The sequence below is a fragment of the Megalobrama amblycephala genome, linkage group LG20, assembly GCF_018812025.1.
Source record: "Megalobrama amblycephala isolate DHTTF-2021 linkage group LG20, ASM1881202v1, whole genome shotgun sequence".
NCBI lineage: Eukaryota > Metazoa > Chordata > Actinopteri > Cypriniformes > Xenocyprididae > Megalobrama > Megalobrama amblycephala.
Window position 1 is genome coordinate 33,760,743 of NC_063063.1, and position 24,899 is coordinate 33,785,641.

A 24,899-nucleotide genomic window follows, 5' to 3' on the forward strand; every position below is an offset into this window, starting at 1 on the left:
TCATTCATGGGGATCACATGGATAATTTGACATGGTTTAGTGTGAGATTTTTGCCCATCTTTTGGAAAATGCAGTTTTAAAAGTAAAAAATGATCACTTTATCCAGTAGATGCTGCAGAGCTCCACTATTTGACTGACTGAAAGACATCTTTACACAAGTATTTTCAGCTGGATTCATATCTAAATATTATCAAATCACAATTATGACAATAAAAGCTACTTTTTGTCAAAGTTTAGCATTTTTTGTAAAGTCAGTTTTTCAATATTGTTACATTATGATGAGACCCCGCTTAGAAAATGGACAAAATTCATCCTCAAAATCAACATTTTTGAAAAGCTTAAAACTTTTTCAGTACAAAAAAAAATGTTAAACTTTGACAAAAAGTAGGTTTTATTGTTATAATTGTGATTTCATAATATTTGGATATGAATCCAACTGAAAAACTTGTGAAAAGATGTCTTTCAAAAATTTAATTTTTTTTTAATTCATTTATATAAATTTAAAAAATATGATAAATCCTCCAAAAACTGCACAAATGTGGAGCAAAAACATTAATAAACAGAGTAAAATTACATTTTGTTGCCTGGAGACCCCAAAGACCCTGAATGTGACTTTTTTTTCTACACTAACATAAAAAACAAGAGATCACTCCAATTATTTTTTATTTGTAGATCTACAAAGTGTTAACCACTGTACAAAGTTTCATGTCATTTGGACAAAGAGAACTTTTTTTTTATTATTAAAAATTACATTTGTTTTTTTTTTTTTTTAAAAAAAACAATTATTTTGTTACAAAATTACATTTTGTTTCCTGGGGTCTGTGGAGACTCTGAGTGTACATCCCAAATGAAGACCGCACAAGGGTTTTTTTTAGGACCTGCATTGCATTTATGCTTAATTTATCATTAGTTAATTAGTTAATGCATTAAAGCCCCTCTGTAGTCAACAACTTTATCCCATAAAACTAATCTCTGATCACCAAAATTACATATTTAAAGTTTTGTCCCTGTGAAAACAAATTCTTTGTGCCTTAAAATAGCTTGAATGTAACTCTACACCCTTGCCTCATTTAATATACATGAGTGTATGAATATGCTAATTAGCCCCGCCTCCACTCACTCGCACAAGCTCAGAGATCCACTCGGTCAACTTTACTGAGGTAAATGCTGCACAATGGTATCGCTCTTTACAACTTCAGACACATGAGGGTAATATGATTAGCCTTTGTGTTATCAAACAGCTAATAATGTTATACATTATATTATTATACATGTTATATATGCATCATAACATTGTTATATACATCATACACCCGCTATATTGCTAAATCTACCCGATTTTTTTTTTTTATAACAAATTTTGTAACTTTGCATGCGGCTCCGCATCCGAAGATGGCCAAGCGTGTACGTCTCACCACACCGGCACTCAGTTTGCGCGTCTAAATCAGTTGCTTACGTTTACAAAACGTGCCAAAAATAATCCATTTTAATGAAAATAAAGGTCCATGTTTAATAAAAAAATGTGTAAATCAGGCTTGAGGCTCTGTTGTGCAACAAATCCTCCGCCATGGTCTTGTCAGTCATCTTAGAAATGTACATTAACACTAACTAAGATTAAATGCTGTCGAAGGATTGTTCTTGTTAACTAATGTAACGTATCTTATGTTTTCCTCCTGCAGAATGGGGCGCAGTGAAAGACAAATGGAATGCAAAGTCAGTTTACGTGGTTGGAAAAGCGACAGCATCTTTAGGTATGAACGCTTCAGCTGAACACACTTCAGGAAATGATCAAACATTACTGTAGAGCAGCACATCCGCAGGTGTCCCGTCACACGTCGGCAGGATTCACACGTCCCTGATTAGTGTTTTATAAACCCGGCTGTTAATGAAGGAAGTGTGTTTGTCGGACACCTGCGTCCTGCAGGAGGTCTTTTGTTTCTCTCACCTGAGTAAATCTGCTCACACCTGTGACACGCTGAACTCCAGCTGTGCGTCATCACGGACAGACGTCAACGACCTTCCTCTCTGTGTTTGCTTGTTGACCTAAAAACAGGCTATAATGCAATGAGAATCATAAATGCAATATCAGATTTACACTTTTTTAATTGATGTGTTGTGTTGAAATGTTTAGTTGAGGATTTGGGCCTGCGTCCGCTGGGTGAAGAGACGGGAACCGCAGACTCGCTCTCTCTGCTCATCCTTCAGAGTACGACACTTTCACACACATCCTCAGGGTTTGCTGTATATGTGAGTGTCTGTTAATGTTGAGTTTTGTTAAACGCAGGAGAGAATCGAGAGATTCTGCCGCTTTTCTTTCCCTGCGGCTCCATCAAACGTGAAGTTCTGCCCACCGCGCTGAGAAAGAACCGTGAGATGATTTCATTCAAACACTTAAAAACATTTACAGACGTGACAAAATGCAAAATGCATTGGTATTCTTATGCATTTTGTCGTGGTCACCTCAAAGAGGAAAGAATGAAATTATATTTTACATAAAGAAACAGAAGCTTTCTGTTTGCATTTTGATGTTTCTTGATGTGTTTGTTATGATTATGGAGTATTTTGCACATTTAACAGCTTTAAATGAGGTGAATGTGTGTGAAAAAGAGTGTATTCATCTCTCTGTTTCTCTGTCAGGCGTTCCTCTGGAGACTCTGACTGTCTATCAAACATCTGAACATCCTGATCTGCAGAAGAACATCACGGATTATTTCACTCGGCAGGTGTTTGGCAGAGATATTATATTCCAGTGTATTCAATATAATTTTACCTTTAAAATATTTAATTACATTTATAATTATTTAAATATAATTATATTCAAGTGTATATTCTCAATGTTGATGGGCAGAAGTATAAATAACTTTAAAATGTTACATTTTTAATTACATTTATAATTATTTTAATTTTATTTAAATAATGTAATTTTATTCCAGTGCCCTGAACCAACTAAAATATTATATTTTTAATTGCATTTATAATTATTTTAAATAATGTAATTTTATTCCAGTGCCCTGAATCAATTCAAATATTCTATTTTTAATTACATTTATAATTATTTTAATTTTATTTAAATAATGTAATTTTATTCCAGTGCCCTGAACCAATTAAATATTATATTTTTAATTGCATTTATAATTATTTTAAATAATGTAATTTTATTCCAGTGCCCTGAATCAATTCAAATATTATATTTTTAATTACATTTATAATTATTTTAATTTTATTTAAATAATGTAATTTTATTCCAGTGCCCTGAATCTATTAAAATATTATTTTTAATTGCATTTATAATTATTTTAAATAATGTAATTTTATTCCAGTGCCCTGAATCAATTCAAATATTATATTTTTAATTGCATTTATAATTATTTTAATTTTATTTAAATAATGCAATTTTATTCCAGTGCCCAGAAACTATTAAAATATTATATTTTTAATTACATTTATAATTATTTTAATTTTATTTAAATAATGTAATTTTATTCCAGTGCCCTGAATCAATTCAAATATTATATTTTTAATTACATTTATAATTATTTTAATTTTATTTAAATAATGTAATTTTATTCCAGTGCCCTGAACCAACTAAAATATTATATTTTTAATTGCATTTATAATTATTTTAAATAATGTAATTTTATTCCAGTGCCCTGAATCAATTCAAATATTATATTTTTAATTACATTTATAATTATTTTAATTTTATTTAAATAATGCAATTTTATTCCAGTGCCCAGAAACTATTAAAATATTATATTTTTAATTACATTTATAATTATTTTAATTTTATTTAAATAATGTAATTTTATTCCAGCGCCCTGAATCTATTAAAATATTATATTTTTATTTACATTTATAATTATTTTAATTTTATTTAAATAATGTAATTTTATTCCAGTGTCCTGAATCAATTAAAATATTATATTTTTAATTACATTTATAATTATTTTAATTTTATTTAAATAATGTCATTTTATTCCAGTGTCCTAAATCAATTAAAATATGATATTTTAATTGCATTTATAATTATGCATATTATGCATATTTAATTACAAGTCATATTCAGCTTATTTATTTATGTAATATATTTAAAAATGTAATATAATGAAGTGTTTTATGATGTAAAAAATGCAGATCATTGAAAAAAATGAGCACAGGTGTCATGAGAGTCAGATATCAGTCTTTTCCTCATGACAGTGTTCTTACTCACCTGTGTGTGTGTGTGTGTGTGTGTGTGTGTGTGTGTTCAGGGCGTCCCTGCTAGTGTTGCATTCTTCAGCCCGTCAGGAGTGACGTACTGTTTGGACTTGGTGAAGAGACTCTCAGGATCTCAGATGGAGCAGATAAAGGTGCAACACACACACACACACACACACACACACACACACACACACACACACACACACACACACACACACTCTCAGGATTTCAGAGAATATATCAGAACTGTGTTCTTCAGTTTGCAGCGATTGGACCCACGACGGCAGACGCGCTGCGGTCTCACGGACTGACGGTCACATGCTGCGCTGAGAAACCCACGGCCAAACACCTCGCCGCTGCCATCACACGGGCCCTGACCCCTGACCCCTGACCCTCCGTCCTTCAGGGCAGCCAGAGCCGAGCCATTATATCTAGATTTTAGATATAAATAATGATTTAAATGAACTTTTAATATCTCTTATATACAGATGTCTGTATCTGTAGGAAGATCATGTCTGTGGCTGTATGTTTCATGCATCAAAATAATCATTATCGTTTATTTTGTGATTTACACGGAATCTCCTGATCTTGATGTTTTATGTTGAATGCAAGTTTCAGTGTGATATTTTTTTTGTGCTCTAAAAAATAAAGTACTTTTTTATGTGCATTACTTTGATGGAAGATGCTTTATACAGTGCAGTATCAAAATCAATTGTGTGTATTCTCAAATAATGTTTAAATAAATTAAAAAGGTTACATTTATTATTATTATTATTATTTATTTATTTTACATATATTCTTAATGTTGACGGGCAGAAATGTACATGTATAAATATCTTAATTTTCTTTAAATAATATAATTATATTAAAGTGCATATTGTCCTCAATGTTGATGGCAGAATTATAAATAACTTTAAACATTTTGCATTACATGTATAATTATTTTAATTTTATTTAAATTATATAATTATATTTTAAAGTGTTTATTTATGTTTAAAAATGTAATATAATGAAGTGTTTTACTATTTAAATAACGCACATGAGTGTTAGTCTATAAATGAGCGCAGGTGAGTGACGCGCGCGCTCAGGTGTGAGTCGCGTGTCGGTGAAATAATCCCGCTGCTGTTTCACACTGAGGCGCGAGCGCGTGAGGTAGTTTATAAGAGACACGCCCACTCCGCGCGCGCCAGTATAAAGCCTGTCGAGTTCAAGCGCGCTCATAAGTCTCAGTGCCGGACACACGCGCAGCGGAACTTTAACGATGCTGGTCGAGATCCGGCTGATCTTCATCCTCCAGACCTTCATCTTCATCAGTGCAGAGAAAATCTTCCACAGCAGAGATCATTCAGATGTCATGAACGACATCCATCAGGCTGAACTCATCACTGACACTGACACTGCAGAGGTTCATCTATCTATCTATCTATCTATCTATCTATCTATCTATCTATCTATCTATCTATCTATCTATCTATCTATCTGTAGTTGATTAAGTAATGATTTTATTGACAAACATATTGATCTCTTTCTGTATTATTTCAGCGGTTTCTGTCGAAGTACGGGTTCATTAAAGCAGGAGACGGCGATGAGCCTCAGATCTCAGCAGAAGCTTCGGGTGAGACGGACGTTCTGGACCTCGCTCTGGACCTGCAGGAGGGCGGATCCACATCCAGGTCCAGCAGCGCTGATCTCCAGTTCATCACGGCGCTGAAGGACTTCCAGCGGGTGTCTGGTCTTCCCGTCACAGGTGTGTTTGATGACGCCACCAAAGCAGCCATGAATAAACCCAGATGTGGCGTCCCGGACCAGGATGAGGAACTGGATTCTACCAAACAATCCAACAGCACCTCGACACACAATCACAGTGATGCTGTGAATGCCACTGAAACTCAGATATCCGATAATACTCAACCTCACGAGCGGAAGAAGCGCCACCTGGCAGTGCTTCTGAAGAGCAGAAGGAAAAGAGACGCCAGCGAGTGGACGGGACACATGGCCTTCTCGAAGAGCCTTCTGAAGTGGCGTCTGATGGGGGAAGGTTACAGCAGTCAGCTGTCCATCGATGAGCAGAAGTATATCTTCAGACTGGCCTTCCGCATGTGGAGTGAAGTGTCTCCGCTGCAGTTTGTGGAGGACGTTCACTCTCCTCTGGAAGACATTGACATCAGACTGGGCTTTGGGACAGGTCGGTTCTGAAGACTGTTAAGAACTTATGCAGGTTCATTTATAGGTAACAAAAAAATGTGTTGATTCTCATTTGGTAACGGAAGCCTCTCCTGCCCCCTACAGGCCGACATCTGGGCTGCTCTCAGCGGTTTGACGGCGCGGGCCGAGAGTTTGCTCACGCGTGGTTCCTCGGAGACATTCATTTCGATGACGATGAACATTTCACTGTCCCAAACATGGGCAACGGGATCAGTCTTCTGAAGGTAATGCGAGACCGTGCACTAAACTACAAAAGCAGGGCCTAAAATGCAAACGGACACTGACTTAAGAAAATTTTTACCATGGATTTATCCTTATTAAAGTTACAAAAGTCTAGAGCAGTGAGTGTTTTTTTTCTTTTTCTTTTGTAGTTTGATTAACATTTAAAACAAAAAAAGATCAGCAGGTTTATTAGGCTGCTGTCACTTTAAGAGTTAATGCACTGATCCAATATACTGATACACATGCGTTTTCTTTCTCAACTGGACATAACTGACTATGTATACGAGTAAGTAAACTTGCAAGACAGGCATTTTGACATCATTTTGTTTAAATATATGTCTGTTCAAGCGTAAGAAGACATGAAAGAGCTCAATTCAGCATCACGCGCTCTGTGAAATGTGGATTTCTGGGAACCGAATGGACTATATGCACGGTTACTTCCTGGTTGTGGTTAAGCCAGCTCGGGCGTTTTTAATGTTGTATTCATATTTTAATGCAGTTATCACATTTACCTAATTTGCCAATAAACCAGTTTTATTGATTGCAATAAAGATGAAGTTATTGGGACCGTTTAAAAACGCTGTTATCTGTAATTAGACACAAACACGCATTATTTTCCAGTACTTAAAATGTTATTTCTAATGTGATGATCACAAACATTACTTGTTCATCCTTCTGAGATTGTCCCCATTGTAAAACCAAACGTTTCAAAATGTAGAAAATTCAACATTTGATAGAAAACACTTATTTAAAAATAAAAAGGCAATAATTACCACTTTAACCAGCAGGTGGCGGCAAAGTAGCATTTATTTGCGCATGTATCAGCCATTTCCTCTAATCGTTTTTAACTAAATATTAAACATTATAAAATAACTAGGTTCAAAAATACATTTAGTCAATGTGAAGTATGAAATACTCACAGAATCTCCTGAAAAACAATAACTTTTCTTGTGAATGAATGACACAGAAAGCGAGCGCCGCTCTCTCTTTATAATCACAGCAGCTGTCAGTCAGAGCAGCGCAAGATCAATGATTTCAGCACACTTGAGAAAACACATTTATTCAATTAATCTAAAGTGCACAATAAATATTTAATCTTTGAAGCTTTTGTGTCTCGTTCAGGTTGCGGTTCATGAGATCGGTCATGTTTTAGGGCTTCCTCACATCTACCGGCCCGGCTCCATCATGCAGCCCAGTTACCTTCCTCAGGACGGAGGTTTCGAGATCGACTGGATGGACAGAAAGTCCATTCAGAGCCTGTACGGTGAGAGCTGCGTCTGCTGCGGTCATACTTGACCTGAGATCACTGGGATGAATTTGTCAAGTCAGCTTTATTTCTGTAGCGCTTTTTACAATACAGAAAACTTTAATGTCATTATTCAGCTGATGTCACTTCAGTTTGGTTCAATAACTGTAAATTTCATCGGGAGGTGGATGTCATGAGAAATCGAGTTTTCTTCCAGCATAAATGGAAATATCACTTTAAAACATTCTCTCTCAGGTGTGTGCAAAGGTCGCTTCAGTACCGTGTTTGATTGGATCAGGAAGGAGCAGACGCCGTACGGTGAGGTCGTGGTGCGTTTCAACACCTACTTCATGCGGGACGGCTGGTACTGGCTGTACGAGAACCGCAACAACAGAACACGTTACGGGGATCCGGTGGCGGTGCAGGTGGGGTGGCACGGGCTGCCCTCCAGCGGGGTGGACGCTTACGTTCACGTGTGGAACCGCAAAACAGACGCTGTGTACTTCTTTAAAGGTATGTATTTACTTCTTAGTTAACCCTTATAAGGTCTTTGGGGTCTTTTTAGACCTCAAACGACATTTTCTAAAATAAAAAAAAAATTCTCCTTGTCCAAATGACATGAAACTTTGAAACATGAAAACTGGAGTGATATTTTGTTTTTATGTTGGTGTAGAAAAAAAGTCACACTCAGGGTCTTTGGGGTCTCCACAGACCCCAGGCAACAAAATGTACTTTTGTAACAAAATAATTGTTTTTTAAAAAACAAATGTAATTTTACTCTCTTTATTAATGTTTTTACTTCATATTTGTACAGTTTTTGGAGGATTTATCATATATTTAAAATGTATATAAATAAATATTTTGTTGAGTAGGTTTTTATACAAAAACAGCTTTTTATGTAAAATTCACTTTATAAAAGACCCACATTTCTAACTTTCATTCATGGGGATAACATGGATAATTTGACATGGTTTAGTGTGAGATTTTTGCCCATCTTTTGGAAAATGCAGTTTTAAAAGTAAAAAATGATCACTTTATCCAGCAGATGCTGCAGAGCTCCACTATTTGCTGTTTGACTGACTGAAAGACATCTTTACACAAGTGTTTTCAGCTGGATTCATGTCTAAATATTATCAAATCACAATTATGACAATAAAAATTACTTTTTGTCAAAGTTTAGCACTTTTTTGTACTAAAAAAATAAGTTTTTTAAAAATGTTGATTTTGAGGATGAATTTTGTCCATTTTCTAAGCGGGGTCTCATCATAATGTAACAATATTGAAAAACGTTTTTTTTTTTTTTTTTTTTTTTTTAAATGCTAAACTTTGACAAAAAGTAGCTTTTATTGTCATAATTGTGATTTGATAATATTTAGATCTGAATCCAGCTGAAAACACTTGTGTAAAGATGTCTTTCAGTCAGTCAAACAGCAAATAGTGGAGCTCTGCAGCATCTGCTGGATAAAGTGATCATTTTTTACTTTTAAAACTGCATTTTCCAAAAGATGGGCAAAAATCTCACACTAAACCATGTCAAATTATCCATGTTATCCCCATGAATGAAAGTTAGAAATGTGAGTGAATTTTACATAAAAAGCTGTTTTTGTATAAAAACCTACTCAACAAAATATTTATTTATATACATTTTAAAAATATGATAAATCCTCAAAAAACTGCATAAATGTGGAGTAAAAACATTAATATACAGACAAAAATTGCACTTGTTTAAAAAATAATAATAATAATATTTTGTTACAAAATTACATTTTGTTGCATGAGGTCTGTGGAGACTGTGGTCTGTGGTCCCAAACGAAGACCACACAAGGGTTAAAAACAATCTTAGCTGAAAGACTAAAAAAAGATGCATTGTATATAGAAATTATAGCACAAGCTCATTTGCATCTCATGTTTCTAAAATCCAACTCTCATGTGTGAGCAGTAAGCGGTGTACTTTTGTAATATTTGTATTTTGCAGTTTGCATATGTAGGGGACCCGGGTTCGAGTCCCGCTTAGAGCAGGCAGGAGGGGTTGCACACAGATATCTGCACGGATCTCTTGTTGTTGCAGGTGTGCAGTACTGGCGTTATGACAGTGAGAATGATCAGGTGTTCTCTGAGGACGCAGACGGCCGCTCGTATCCTCGTCTGATCTCTGAAGGCTTTCCCGGAGTGTCTGGACCAGTGGACACTGCATACTACGACAGGAGAGACGCCCATATCTACTTTTTTAAAGGCTCACAGGTAACAGCCACTAATGTTTTGACAACGCAAGATGATTGGTCAGTCCAGTACAGCACCGTTATTACTATATTAGCAATAGTAATTGCGCAATATTGACTTCCAGGTGTTCAGGTTTGATGTACGCGTGAACCGCTTGGCTTCCTCTTCCCCACAAAACCTCTCTGAGGTGTTTCCCGCCGTTGTCCCCGGAAATCACCCCGTCGGTAACCTGGACGCGGCGTACTTCTCGTACACGCACAACACGGTGTTCCTGCTGAAGGGCGCGTGGTACTGGCGCGTGGTGAGCGGCAGAGATCGCAGACGGAGCACGTCGCTGCCGCTGAACGGCCTGCTGCCCCGCAGGAACGTGGACGAGCAGTGGTTCGACATCTGTGACGTGCACGGCAGCTCTCTGAGAACCGCTCGCAGGTGACGCACGCAAACCTTCAGATCACACGCTCGAGCTGATCTCTGTGGAAGAACATTCTCAACGCATATGATGCTGAAATTATGACATACTAAGTCATAATTATGAGAAAAAAAAGTCATAATTAAGACATACCAAGTTGAAATTGAGATAAACTTGAAATTATGACATAATTAAGACACACTGTCAATTATGAGATAAAAAGTCATACTTATGACATACAAGTCGATATTATGAGATAGTCAAGATTATAAAAAGTTGAAATTATGAGGAAAAAAGTCATAATTAAGACATTCCAAGTTGAAATTGAGATCATGTCAAAATTATGACATAAGACATACTTATTCATAATTATGAGATAAAGTCAAAATTATGACACTAAGCCATAATTATGACATAAAAAGTTAAAATTATGAGGAAAAGTCATAATTAAGACATACCAAGTTGAAATTGAGATAAACGTGAAATGATGACATAATTAAGACACACTGTCAATTATGAGATAAAAAGTCATACTTATGACATACAAGTCGATATTATGAGATAGTCAAGATTATGACATACTAAGTCATAATTATGACATAAAAAGTTGAAATTATGAGGAAAAAAGTCATAATTAAGACATTCCAAGTTGAAATTGAGATCATGTCAAAATTATGACATAAGACATACTTATTCATAATTATGAGATAAAGTCAAAATTATGACACTAAGCCATAATTATGACATAAAAAGTTAAAATTATGAGGAAAAGTCATAATTAAGACATACCAAGTTGAAATTGAGATAAACGTGAAATGATGACATAATTAAGACACACTGTCAATTATGAGATAAAAAGTCATACTTATGACATACAAGTCGATATTATGAGATAGTCAAGATTATAAAAAGTTGAAATTATGAGGAAAAAAGTCATAATTAAGACATTCCAAGTTGAAATTGAGATCATGTCAAAATTATGACATAAGACATACTTATTCATAATTATGAGATAAAGTCAAAATTATGACACTAAGCCATAATTATGACATAAAAAGTTAAAATTATGAGGAAAAGTCATAATTAAGACATACCAAGTTGAAATTGAGATAAACGTGAAATGATGACATAATTAAGACACACTGTCAATTATGAGATAAAAAGTCATACTTATGACATACAAGTCGATATTATGAGATAGTCAAGATTATAAAAAGTTGAAATTATGAGGAAAAAAGTCATAATTAAGACATTCCAAGTTGAAATTGAGATCATGTCAAAATTATGACATAAGACATACTTATTCATAATTATGAGATAAAGTCAAAATTATGACACTAAGCCATAATTATGACATAAAAAGTTAAAATTATGAGGAAAAGTCATAATTAAGACATACCAAGTTGAAATTGAGATAAACGTGAAATGATGACATAATTAAGACACACTGTCAATTATGAGATAAAAAGTCATACTTATGACATACAAGTCGATATTATGAGATAGTCAAGATTATGACATACTAAGTCATAATTATGACATAAAAAGTTGAAATTATGAGGAAAAAAGTCATAATTAAGACATTCCAAGTTGAAATTGAGATCATGTCAAAATTATGACATAAGACATACTTATTCATAATTATGAGATAAAGTCAAAATTATGACACTAAGCCATAATTATGACATAAAAAGTTAAAATTATGAGGAAAAGTCATAATTAAGACATACCAAGTTGAAATTGAGATAAAACGTGAAATGATGACATAATTAAGACACACTGTCAATTATGAGATAAAAAGTCATACTTATGACATACAAGTCGATATTATGAGATAGTCAAGATTATGACATACTAAGTCATAATTATGACATAAAAGTTGAAATTATGAGGAAAAAAGTCATAATTAAGACATTCCAAGTTGAAATTGAGATCATGTCAAAATTATGACATAAGACATACTTATTCATAATTATGAGATAAAGTCAAAATTATGACACTAAGCCATAATTATGACATAAAAAGTTAAAATTATGAGGAAAAGTCATAATTAAGACATACCAAGTTGAAATTGAGATAAACGTGAAATGATGACATAATTAAGACACACTGTCAATTATGAGATAAAAAGTCATACTTATGACATACAAGTCGATATTATGAGATAGTCATAATTATGACATAAAAAGTTGAAATTATGAGGAAAAAATTAATATTATAATTAAGATGTTGAAATTGAGATAAAGTGACATATGAGATAAAGTGAAATTATGACACTAAGCCATAAATATGACATACTAAGTTATAATTATGAGGGATACTTATGACATAAAAAGTCATAATTAAGATATACTAAGTCAGAATTGAGAAAGTCGAAATTATGACATAAGTCATAATAATTCATAATTATGACATTAAAAAGTCAAATTTTGGCATAAAAAATTGAGCCAAAATGATGCAGTTAGGTCATAATTATGGACATACCAAGTCATAAAATTCATAATTAAGATAAGTTGAAATTGAGAAAAAGTTGAGATTATGACATAAGACATACTTATTCATAATTTTGAGATAAAAAGATATAAATAAAACATAAAAAGTCCAAATTATGAGATAAAGCCAAAATTCTGAAAATTATAAAAAATAAAAAAATCATGATATACTAAATGAATATGAGAATAAAAAGTCGAAATTGAGATAAAGTCATTTTTAAATCAGTTTCGACTGTCATAGTTACAGTCTTTTTAAGTCATAACTCTGACTTTTTCTCTCATAATGATGCCCTTTAATATCATAAATTTGGATTTCATGTCATCATTTTGAATTTTTTGTATTCCAATAATTTCACAACACATTCACATGTTCACAGTTAATGACATGCAGATTAACAAGTGCTTTATTTGTATTATTTTCATTTTAGAAATGTATTTATTTATTTATGACTTTTTGCATTATTAATGATAGAACGGCATGTTTCCTGCACAGCGCATTTGAATATGAACCGATGCAGATTTGAGAGCGTCGTGTAGAAGAACATTTTCACTGTCTGTGTGTTATGATACAGTTGAGCACAAAATACTGAAATTATTTAAATAATTCTTTGTGTTCCTCTATAATCAGATGCTTATTAATGTCAATCAACCCTTATGTCATGCAATGACAAAAACATGTATTTATTTACACTGTTTGCTGCAATATGACTCTCTATTTAATTTATTTATTATGAACATGTTCTTTCAGAATAAATGTGTGGCTGTTTTATGTTGTGTGTCATTTCAGACTGTATCTTTGACATTTAGAGTTCAGAAATATGAAATATAGTGTGTGTTGAGAGGAATAAACATGAGTCTTCATATTAATATCTAATGTCTGCAGGCTTTCAGTTTAATTTCTTCACTAATAATGAAACTTTCAAACTCTGTTTGAGCTGATGTTCACACACACATTATCACACATGACACTTTATACACACACATGACAATCGGTCGTTCTCTGCAGATGTTCTGTGTCAAGAAATTGAATAATACTTGATTTGATTTAATTGATTTCCAGAAATTAGTTCACTGATGATTTATATCTGCAGCTGATTCTCTGTTTATCAGAACAAATAAAACCCTTGAGAGAAAATACAGATATGAAACTAATTAGGAAATAATTGCATATTCCAGCAGTGATCTGTAACCATGGAGACCGGGGATTTTCATTATTTACGAGGACACAAATGTGTATAATGACATGGGTATGGGCTATATGAACGGAGCGTTCTTTACTTTACTTTACTTCACAAGAAAAGTTATTGTTTTTCATCAGATTTTGTGAGTATTTCATGCTTCACATTGACAAAATGTATTTTTAAACCTGTTATTTTATAATGTTTAATATTTAGTCAAAAACGAAGTGAAAAATGATTAGAGGAAATGGCTGATATACGCGCAAATAAATGCTACTTTGCCGCCACCTGCTGGTTAAAGTGGTAATTATTGTCTTTTTTATTTTTAAATAAGTGTTTTCTATCAAATGTTGAATTTCCTACATTTTTAAACATTCGGTTTTACAATGGGGACAATCTCAGAAGAATGAACAAATAATGATTGACTCATTTCATGAGTGCTCATATTTAAAATAGCTTTAAAACATACTAAACAATGTTTTATTAAAAATGTAAAAATGCAGAATGTTTTCTGTGATGGGTAGGTTTGGGGGTAGAGATAGTGTACAGTTTGTACGGTATAAAAATCATTGTGTGTGTGTGTGTGAGTTAAAGTATGTTTGAGTAAAAACAGCATTATGCAGAATTACATTGTTTACAGTGTTTGCAATCTTCCCTTTTTGTGTAAATACATTTCTGGGGAGATGAGAAATAAACAATACTTTCTAAAAATATATATACAGTACAGTCCAAAAGTTCGGAACCACTAAGATTTTTAATGTTTTTAAAAGAAGTTTCGTCTGCTCACCAAGGCTGCATTTATTTAATTAAAAATACAGTAAAAAACAGTAATATTGTGAAATATTATTACAATTTAAAATAACTGTTTTCTATTTGAATATATTTGACAAAGTAATTTATTCCTGTGATGGCAAAGCTGAATTTTCAGCATCATTACTCCAGTCTTCAGTGTCACATGATCCTTCAGAAATCATTCTAATATGCTGATTTGCTGCTCAATAAACATTTATGATTATTTTCAATGTTGAAAACAGTTGTGTACTTTTTTTTTCAGGATTCCTTGATGAATAGAAAGTTCAAAAGAACAGCATTTATCTGAAATACAAAGCTTCTGTAGCATTATACACTACCGTTCAAAAGTTTGGGGTCAGTAAGAATTTTTATTTTTATTTTTTTTGAAAAGAAATTAAAGAAATGAATACTTTTATTCAGCAAGGATGCATTAAATCAATCAAAAGTGGCAGTAAAGACATTTATAATGTTACAAAAGATTAGATTTCAGATAAACACTGTTCTTTTGAACTTTCTATTCATCAAATAATCCTGAAAAAAAATATTGTACACAAATATTTTGTACAATTGTACACATTAAATGTTTCTTGAGCAGCAGATCAGCATATTAGAATGATTTCTGAAGGATCATGTGACACTGAAGACTGGAGTAATGATGCTGAAAATTCAGCTTTGATCACAGGAATAAATTACACTTTACTATATATTCAAATAGAAAACAGCTGTTTTAAATTGTAATAATATTTCACAATATTACTGTTTTTTACTGTATTTTTAATTAAATAAATGTAGCCTTGGTGAGCAGATGAAACTTCTTTTAAAAACATTAAAAATCTTAGTGGTTCCAAACTTTTGGACTGTACTGTATATCACAAAGAAAATTTTAAACTGAATTACAATAACACTTCTTTAGAGAAGGTAATTTTTTGTACTCCCATACTCTTAATAAAGTGGGTGTGCAGAAACACTAAAGTGGATGTCCTTCCCTTTCAGACAGTCATCAAGTGTTGATCTAAAGATGTGCCGGATGGACGTGATGCACTTCACAGCATCTAGAAGAGAATGATTATCAGTTACACAAATAATTAGCAAGTTGTTCAATATTCTGTCACCTTCTGAATAAAGTGCAGATAAACACCCCATTATCTCAAGTGCCAGAGTTTCTCTTGCCAAAGTGCAAAAGTTTTCTGAAAAGCTTGTTTACATCATGCAAAATCTGGACAGCAGCATGTTTTGTAGTTGAAGCGTGTGACATTTAGTCTGTCCAACTTTGTAGAGTACACAACTATGCCTTTAAATCATCTGCGGATATTTTCACAGCGGCATCCCTCTCTGTTTACGTTCACTTAAAAATCACAAATATCTATTTGCTAAGCCAACTAATTTGATTCACATTCTTTTGGTTTCTCTGCCCAATATTTTTAAAAATTAAAAATTCAATGAAAATACAGGTATCGGTTCTCAGTAGTACTAAAAGTAAAAGTATCAGACTGGAAAAAGTGGTATCGGTGCATCCCTACTAAAAATATGTTGTAAACGGCATTATAGAAATATATTTTTCAACTTTAAAATATTTTGTTTAAACCTACAAAAGCATTTACAATCTTAAATACATTTATGGGTAAATGCATGCACTTTAAATTTTTATAGAAATATTTAAAAATGTAAAACGTATCAAAAATATATATATATATATATATATATATATATATATATATATATATATATATATATATATATATATATATTAGCAATATAGTGGTTGGCCATTTTATGTATATTTTTGTTGCATGGAACTACAAACTGCAGTTAAAATATTTATAAATTACTGTTTATGTGTACATAAAACACATAATATTAGTGTACATGATTGTGTTTACCTTTACTAGTGTCTGTGGCTTCTTTCTTTATCTCACACTCTTTATTCCAGTCTTGTGGTATGACGTCACGTGTGCGTTTCACAAAGTCCTGTAGGGGGCAGCGCTGGGAACAGCCAGGTAAAGACACAGCGTACGGCTCAACGGCGCTGTCATTGCGATAAAACATCTCCACTGAAAACATCCTGAAAGAGACGAGAAAAGGAATATTTTGGTTGACCAAAGAAACGTAAGTTTAGAAAAATGCGGACGTTATGTTACCCGTTCTCTTCCTGGTGAAGCTCAATCAGATGACACGAGGCATACGGTGGCTGCAGGCCACTAAAGACATCCAGGGCTTCCTGCAGAGCTACAATTGTTGTGTCATGCTAGTAAGGAAACATGAGAAAACATTACATGAACTTCTTTCTCTCAACAGAGCACATTTCTGTTTTAGCACGACACGTGACTTACAGCTGAGTATACTATCATCTTCGTTTTTTGTTCATTATCTGAAGCTGCTGCAGATGAGATATTCTTAATGATCTGATCTAACAGCAGGCCTGCGAATGAGAGCGTAAGAAAGGTATTGCACATTTCTTTACATTGATGTGTCCCTTCAATTATAATTACACACCGCTTCTCCCTCTGTTCAACATTGATTGATTAAAAATATGAAGCTCTGGCCAGGCATGAGCTCTCACCTCCCTGAAGTCTGCTCTTCTCCTTTCTCTCATAGACTCCAAACATAATCTGGTAAGAAAAGTCATTCAGCACCTTCAGCGTTTCCATCACATCTGGAGTCACCCAGTCTGGTAGCACCTTCCCATGCTTTGACTGTGGAAGGAGAATAACAGAACTGATCTGACACAATTCATGGTGTTTGTCTGAGCATCTATAGATCAGTCTGCCATAAAATTATGTAAAGTGTAAAGAGAACTCAACATCACGAAACTTGAGTCAAGAAATGCATACTATCCATCCTACATAGTATGTGACATTAATAATATTCAGTACTATTTAGGGCGGAGAGGGTGGATAGTATGCACACTGGGATCCAGGGAAGGTGTTTCATGGGGATGGGTGGGCACTAAAGAGTTCTTTTGGTGTGATTTTGTTGTCACGATTCTCTGGTTGGTAGAGATTTCTTTGAAGAATCATGGTTAATGTAGATTTTCACCAGGAATTCCATTGTTAAACGTGATTATTTAGAGAAAAAATTAAATAATGTGGATGTTTCTGCCACTAAATTAAAAAAAAGAGAGGCAAATGCGACTTTTTATCTTACAATTCTGACTTTTTTATACAACCTTACAATTGCATGTTATAAAGTCAGAAAACTCACAATTCCAACTTTATATCTCGCAATTCTGACTTTGTATCTCGCAATTCCGACTTTGTATTTCGCAATTTCCGACTTTGTATCTCGCAATTCCGACTTTGTATCTCGCAATTCCGACTTTGTATCTCGCAATTCCGACTTTGTATCTCGCAATTCCGACTTTGTATCTCGCAATTACGACTTTGTATCTCGCAATTCCGACTTTGTATCTCGCAATTCCAACCTTGTATCTCGCAATTCTGACTTTGTATCTCGCAATTCTGACTTTGTATCTCACAATTCTGACTTTGTATCTCGCAATTCCAACTTTGTATCTCGCAATTTCAACCTTGTATCTCGCAATTCCGACTTTATATCTCGCAATTCTGACTTTGTATCTCACAATTCTGACTTTGTATCTCGCAATTCCAACCTTGTATCTCGCAATTCTGACTTTGTATCTCACAATTCTGACTTTGTATCTCGCAATTCCAACTTTGTATCTCGCAATTTCAACCTTGTAACTCACAATTCCGACTTTATATCTCGCAATTCTGACTTTGTATCTCGCAATTCCGACTTTGTATCTCGCAAATCCTACTTTATATCTCGCAATTCCGACTTTGTATCTCGCAATTCTGACTGTCTTTAATATATCATTCAAATACTTAGCAGGCAAGATTGACTGGCAGAGTCTCTTAATGCTAGATGAAGTTATGAATAATGTGCACATGAACGCCAGGTGAAACTCACCTCACAGAACAACGTGTCATAGACAGTCCAAACAGAATCAACAGAGACTGTCTTCTTTCCTGTTTTTATTCTCACCATTTCTATAAATGCCTGCACAAAAACACAATGACATAACCATGATTGTAGTAACTTGTTTTTCATTGCACATTTACATTACAAGACAGGGAACATACAAGCAAGTTGGACTCACCTTGTAAGTGACAGTCATTTTATGAAAAATGTCTGAATTTTTAGTCTCATTCATGAGCTGTATGTAACGTGGACAGTTTCTTAGCGGGAAATGGAGCAGCTGGAAAGAAAATGGTCGTGGAAACAGATTTCATATATCTAGAGATATTTACTGATGCTGCTGTGCAAATATGAACTCGACACTAAAGAGAGGCCAGGGCCAAGTTTCAGTGTGCTGCAATATTGCGGAGAGAAAAAGTGGGAACAGAGCTTCAGTGTGATGTCTTACCAAATCTTTATCCTCTGGGACAGTGTGAACAGGTATCGGCTGCCATTTCAAACCAGGAATAAACTCCTCAGAACTGCTAGGTGGGAACATGGCAGCCAGGTTAGCTTCTGCACTCATCAATGTCCGGTCAAGATCTACGCTTCTGATGTATATCTGCAACACAAAGATGGAATATGCCATTTAAAAATGCAGGTCTGACAACTTTATGTATCCATTTATTGAATATGTTTAAACAAATTTAAAGAGAGAGTGACCTCTTTCCGGTTATAGTTCTCACTCAGGAATCCTCTGTAGCGTTTCTTTAAAAACTGACCTAGTTCATATTGCTGCTTCTTTCCCTCCTGGAAAATTGAGAAGATTGAGTTACAGTAATATAAACACCCTCTTATGAAATCTTATAGTGAAAGGCTGAAATAACATCCTTAAAGTACATTCAGTAGTTTGGTGCCTATTAAAAATGTACACAGACTGTGCTCATAACAGTTTTCTATAAAAACAGTCTAAAGTCAATGCTGCAATATTATTTAAAGAGCGCGTTAGTGATATGTGCCAATAGGCGGGTGCACAACGGGTGTACACTCTGCTTGTTACACACAAACATGCCAAATATTAAAAATAAAAGGATTACAATGTAAAAGATTATTATTGTGTGCATAAAGATAAAAATGCTTTGGTGGAATCTGGATTGTCTAGGGGTGTAGCGATACGCTCAGGTCACGATACGGTACGTATCACGATATTTTGAACAAAATGAAACTGAAATTCAAATAAGACTTATTTAAAAAAACATTAACAAATGACAATAATTTTCCTTGTTGTACATACAAGATCATATTTCAAGGTTTAATAAAAACCTTCTGTATTCAAATTAATAGCTGAATAGGTCTGTCTGTTACTGAAAAAATATGTTAAATTTAACATGAACTTAGAATTAAGAATCATAAGGGACCGTTCACATGGAAGGCGCGGCCACACCGCTTCTCCTTCTTTCCAAAGCGCTTGCGCTCCCATGGCGTCGGTCTTTGCTATGCAACCATGAACTGCGCTCTCCAAGAGGAATAGGAAGTTTCAGCAAAGGATAAATTGATTTCTAGCCCTTGCATTATCTTTACTACTAAATATATTTATGGAGATAAGATATAAAAACCACCCTGTACAGCTATGATCAGCTGTTCGGCTGAGATTTTGATGTTACGGAAAGGCCGAAGCTGATTGGTTGGTTCTTGTCACAAGGCTTGCGGCATTCTGAAAAGTTGAGAATTTTTCATCTCGATGCGCCTGGAAAACACACCGCATGTGCGTCGCGACCGCGTTGCTTCCATTATGAGCGCGCCTGCCGCGTGGCTACATTTGAAATAACTGACTTGCACGCGGAAAAGACACAAAATGTGAATGGCCCCAGAACTTCTTAAACCTGCTTGCAAGATTCGATGTGTGCGCGAAACACTTACTGAACTAGAGAGCTGATTGAGACACACCCTTAATATGTGGTGACAACCCGTCTTCTCTCACTGCCACCTCCATGTTGCAGAGTAGGTCACGTCGGCAGCTCAACCAATGAGATTAGACTGCCGTCATATCGTAGAAGTATCGCCATCGCTCTACGATACATATTGTAACATTTTTGCATCACAAAATATCATACTTTGATATATCGTTACACCCCTAGGATTGTCTCATAGATGGTCTTTAACCTTGTGCATGAGCAGATCCGTTTCCTCACTAGAGAACCATTCCGTTTTTCTGCTTGCAAATTCTGCCATGTAAACAGTAAATCCGATGTAACTGATTAAAACAAAGAGAATAATGTATGTGTGTGCATGTCTGCATACCTGGGAGAGCTGTCCAAAACCCTGGGGCCAGTCATTCTCCTTGTAGGGATCGGTTGGATAGGTATCGAGTGGAGATCTGTCGCCATGACGATAGAGCTGACAGAGAGGAAGTCAAATACTTTACTGAGTAATGGGGATTTATGTATGTGTATGTTCAGGAGGATTAAACTACACAGTGCAACTGCGGTTAGATCAGAAAATCCAGCTTGTCACGTGCTCATTGAAGTGCTGTTGAAGTGAAGGCTCAGCGAGATATCAAACTGCGAAGCTTACAACTAGAAGCAGAGTCTGCACGCCATACGCATCTGCCAAATCCACGTTCCAGACCTTCCTTACCTGTTTTCACTAGTGTTCCGGTGCAGAATAGCACAGTTAATTTCAACATTGATGTAGCGAAGATTGTCAAACTGTTACCTCCATTTCGAGAAGCTGAGGTAGATGCTTACTTCCTAGCATTTGAGTGCATTGCTGCAAAACTAGGATGGCCAAAAGGATATGTGGTGTGGATGTATTAGATTGTGGGATTGAACTAGGCTGTGTTAAAGTATTGTTGCATAAAGCCCCTGGTGTTCCAGTTACTTATTGGGGTGGCATACTCATGAGACGTTGGCAAGCGCAAGTGAATGGGAATGTGTTAGTGGTACATCAACTTGTTCTGCCTTTTGCTTACCGCACTCAGGTCCTGAAGTTGGCACATGAGCACCCCCTGTCTGGTCACCTTAGCATCACTAAAATGTATAAACACATCTTAAAGTATTTATTCTGGCCTGGACTGAGGAACAGTGTACTGTCGAGCTTGCAGTGAATGTCAAATTTAAGATAAGCCTAACCAGCTTCCCTTCTGCTCCTCTTCATCCCATACCAGTGATAAGTGAGCCGTTTGAATGCTTGATTTTGGATTGTGTTGGACCCTTGCCCAAGTCAAAATCAGGGCATCAGTATATTTTAACTCTGATGTGGGCTGCCAGACGATTCTCTTGAAAGCTGTTTCCTTGCATTCTCTGAAAGCTAATGTCATAGTCAAAGAGATCATCAAGTTCTGTTCTGTTCGATGTTTGGACTATGGACTGACCAGGGCTCCAACTTCAGCTCAAAGCTGTTTGCTCAGGTTTTGAAAGAGTTAAAGAGTTTCTCACCAAATGTCTAGCTGATGTTCCCGGCAGAACCTCTATGATCAAACATGACGTCATGTGAGCCTGATCAAACAGCCTAAAAAATCATGATCTTTCTACACCTAGCCATAGGAGCTCCTTGGAGTTCTTCCTTGTTTATTAGTGCCTAAACAAGACTTGACAGACTTTCGTTTCTGCACAGACTATCGGTAAATAGCGTGACAAAGCCAGATTCCTTTCCTCTGCCCAGAATAGAGGATTGAGTAGACCGAATCTGTAGTACACAGTTTGTTACGAAGCTTGACCTACTGAAAGGTTATTGGCAAGTACCATTACCCGTGCTTGTCTTTGTGACACCTGATAACCTGTTGCAGTACTCGGTTATGGCCCTCGGGAAGTGCAATGCTCCGGCAACATTCCAAAGGCTGATGCAACAAGTGTTGTCAGGAATCCCCAACTTTGAAGCCTACTTAGATGATGTAGTAGTTTACTCTCACACATTTAGGAAGAGCATCTAAGTGGCCTTGATAAAGCTTTCAATGCATTAGCCAAAGCTTCACTAACCCTCAACCTGCTTAAATGTGAGTTTGCCGAACCAGTTGTTACCTATTTAGGTAAAAAGGTAGGTCAGGGTCAAGTAAAACCGGTGGAAGCAAAGGTAGCAGCTATCTTGGACTTTCCTCCACCTCGTAATAAGAGAGAGTTGCAGCGTTTTCTTGGAATGCCAAGATAGTATCGGAGCTTCTGCAAGAATTTCGCTACAGTGGTCACTCCTTTGACTGACCAACTTTGTATTGCCAAGAATGTTTTTTGGTCCTCTCAATGCAAGTCTGCTTTTAACGCTGCCAAAGGTCTTTTAAATAGTGCTCCTGTACTTTCTGCTCCTTGTTTCACTCTCCCGTTCAAGCTGCAAGTACTGTAGATGTTATTTTGTAGTGTATATTCTGTTAGATGTGTGCTGGTGTTTTTCTTCTTCTCTCTGTCTCTCTGCATGTTCTCTGCTGCTCTAATAGGTGCGGAAGAGAGAGAGGTGATTGCTCACACCTGCTGCTCGTTACTGAGGAGAGGCTGCATGCTCAAAAGAAGCTTCGAGTGACATTCAAACTGTAGCTTGCCTTCCAGAGTGCCGTTTCCCTGTTGTATTGTGTAGAGTTGAGTTAAAACGAACAGTTTTGTCAAACCAGCTGTAGCCTACATTTACTTAGCACACACTAGTCTCTGGCAGTATAATACTCACCACAGTGACAAACTTGAGCGTCCTCTCTCCATTGGAAAGACTAAAAGCGAAGACAAACACGGTGATCAGAAAACAGGAATCCATACTTGCGGAGATAGAGTACAGTAACCTCATTGAATGATTGTTGTCTGATCTCGCAAACACAACAAGAAGAGCTGCAAGGTTTTCCAAGTAAAAGAGTGCTCCCATTGGTCAATGCACTCTGCAGCTTTAAAAACTTGTAATGTGATTGGCCTTCTTGGAACAGAGAAGGACTTCAGACCAAATTGCAAACAAAAATTGTGGGCTGTAAACTGCAAATGTGGGTCATGTTTAATCTGGCATCCAAGACCAGTCTTAATTAAGGTGTATTTGAAGGTGTATTGTCTTTCTTTCTTTCTTTCTTAACAGTCTCTGCAATTTTAAACCAGTCCTGCAACAGGAAAATGAGAGGAAACCAGTTTTGCAGCATACCTTACTGGATATTGTATTCAATGTTGGATTGTGAATGCATGAATAAACAAATGGCAAAAAAAGCAGTCAATAGAATGAGCAGTCTTATCTGTTGATGGTAGGATCGATGAAATGATGAAATCGAATAGATGTCCTTGTTGATGTAGGCCTGGAGTTCATTGAATAAAGTCCTTGGGCAGTTGCAATACTGCACCCAAACAAACTCCAAAGTTCGTTTTATTCCCAAACAATAAACTTCACAAAAGCATACACAAACTCAAACTCTTGCAGGCGAATGGACCAATGGATCAGACGTGAAGATGGTTTTGAATGGTTGAATATCCATGTTAGAGCACCCTGAAAGGTCTCGACTGGCTATATCACCACGCAGCACTCTTTCTCCGAAACTGAGAAAGACCATTTCTCATCTCCCTGTAATAGATGTGAGGAGTAGGCAATGACATGTTCCACACCGTCTATATTTTGGGTCAGGACTGCTCCCAAATCAATGTCACTAGCATCAGTCTGGACTCTAAAAGGCTTTAACAAATCCTGGGTGATTAAAACTGAGGCATTGGTTAATTCATGTTTGATCAACTCAAAAGAACTCTGATATTCCTCCGTACAAGTCCAGGTAGCTCCTTTCCATTTCAAGGCAGCTTTCTCTGAAAATTGAGGGATGAATCTGTGGTAGCATCCTACTAGACCTAAGAAACGTTGTACTTCTTTCAGAGACTTGGGGACAGGAAATGTGGCTACAGCTTCAACTTTAGCAGGGTCAGATTACATATCATAAAAGCTTCAAAGATTTCTGCATCAGGTTGCACTTTTGGTGTTTTAGGGTGAGACCTGCTCAATTCAGACACTGGAAGACTTCTCTTAGGTGGGCTAGATGTTCTTCCTCAGACTTGGAGTAAACTAAAACATCGCTGATG

The 24,899-nt window shown here is 35.6% G+C and overlaps 4 protein-coding genes across 7 annotated transcripts in view; 2 read left to right on the forward strand and 2 right to left on the reverse strand.

Annotated features, from left to right (window-relative positions):
• Positions 1–2,143, reverse strand: part of zgc:92749 (Elongation of very long chain fatty acids protein 6-like) — a 14,152-nt gene extending 12,009 nt beyond the window's left edge. The window contains exon 1 of the mRNA XM_048169928.1: positions 1,946–2,143. The gene's annotated coding sequence lies outside the window, so the exon portion shown is untranslated. The remainder of the gene's footprint in view (positions 1–1,945) is intronic.
• The window catches only part of uros (uroporphyrinogen III synthase), a 6,631-nt gene extending 1,669 nt beyond the window's left edge, over positions 1–4,962 (forward strand). Inside the window, exons 5-10 of the mRNA XM_048169929.1 lie at positions 1,680–1,751; positions 2,132–2,206; positions 2,285–2,368; positions 2,638–2,723; positions 4,251–4,349; positions 4,460–4,962. Coding sequence (XP_048025886.1) covers positions 1,680–1,751; positions 2,132–2,206; positions 2,285–2,368; positions 2,638–2,723; positions 4,251–4,349; positions 4,460–4,591 — 548 coding nt within the window. The 3' untranslated portion in view covers positions 4,592–4,962. The remainder of the gene's footprint in view (positions 1–1,679; positions 1,752–2,131; positions 2,207–2,284; positions 2,369–2,637; positions 2,724–4,250; positions 4,350–4,459) is intronic.
• LOC125255028 (lysosomal acid phosphatase-like) lies at positions 4,493–23,724 on the reverse strand. 4 transcript variants are annotated; one of them, XM_048169924.1, is made up of 13 exons: positions 23,533–23,724; positions 23,340–23,429; positions 21,184–21,279; positions 19,606–19,692; positions 19,352–19,504; positions 19,085–19,183; positions 18,895–18,984; positions 17,525–17,657; positions 17,295–17,383; positions 17,103–17,209; positions 16,845–17,026; positions 15,905–16,016; positions 4,493–4,631 (listed from the first exon to the last, which is right to left on the reverse strand). In XM_048169924.1, exons 1-12 carry the CDS (start codon positions 23,719–23,721, stop codon positions 15,907–15,909), a joined length of 1,425 nt encoding a protein of 474 aa, XP_048025881.1. In that variant the 5' UTR covers positions 23,722–23,724; the 3' UTR covers positions 4,493–4,631; positions 15,905–15,906. The 4 variants fall into 4 exon arrangements, with proteins under 4 accessions (XP_048025881.1, XP_048025882.1, XP_048025880.1 ...); XM_048169925.1 differs by lacking the exon at positions 4,493–4,631 and adding an exon at positions 6,372–6,667; XM_048169923.1 differs by lacking the exon at positions 4,493–4,631 and having other exon boundaries at positions 15,894–16,016; positions 23,533–23,723.
• On the forward strand, positions 5,445–10,830 carry mmp21 (matrix metallopeptidase 21). The gene is made up of 7 exons (XM_048169931.1): positions 5,445–5,605; positions 5,743–6,385; positions 6,490–6,629; positions 7,750–7,891; positions 8,129–8,386; positions 9,942–10,114; positions 10,218–10,830. Exons 1-7 carry the CDS (start codon positions 5,462–5,464, stop codon positions 10,524–10,526), a joined length of 1,809 nt encoding a protein of 602 aa, XP_048025888.1. The 5' UTR covers positions 5,445–5,461; the 3' UTR covers positions 10,527–10,830.
• Positions 23,725–24,899: the final 1,175 nt, after the last annotated feature.

Excerpts from the sequence above, each read along its gene's own strand:
- LOC125255028 (XM_048169924.1), bottom strand. The coding sequence starts at position 23,721 with ATGGGAGCACTCTTTTACTTGGAAAACCTTGCAGCTCTTCTTGTTGTG. Across the intron at positions 19,693-21,183 it reads GTTTTGGACAGCTCTCCCAG|GAGGGAAAGAAGCAGCAATA; the intron begins GTATGCAGACAT and ends TCAATTTTCCAG. Across the intron at positions 17,384-17,524 it reads GAAGAGCAGACTTCAGGGAG|GCCTGCTGTTAGATCAGATC; the intron begins GTGAGAGCTCAT and ends TCTCATTCGCAG.
- mmp21 (XM_048169931.1), top strand. The coding sequence starts at position 5,462 with ATGCTGGTCGAGATCCGGCTGATCTTCATCCTCCAGACCTTCATCTTC. Across the intron at positions 5,606-5,742 it reads CTGACACTGACACTGCAGAG|CGGTTTCTGTCGAAGTACGG; the intron begins GTTCATCTATCT and ends GTATTATTTCAG. Across the intron at positions 6,386-6,489 it reads CAGACTGGGCTTTGGGACAG|GCCGACATCTGGGCTGCTCT; the intron begins GTCGGTTCTGAA and ends TGCCCCCTACAG.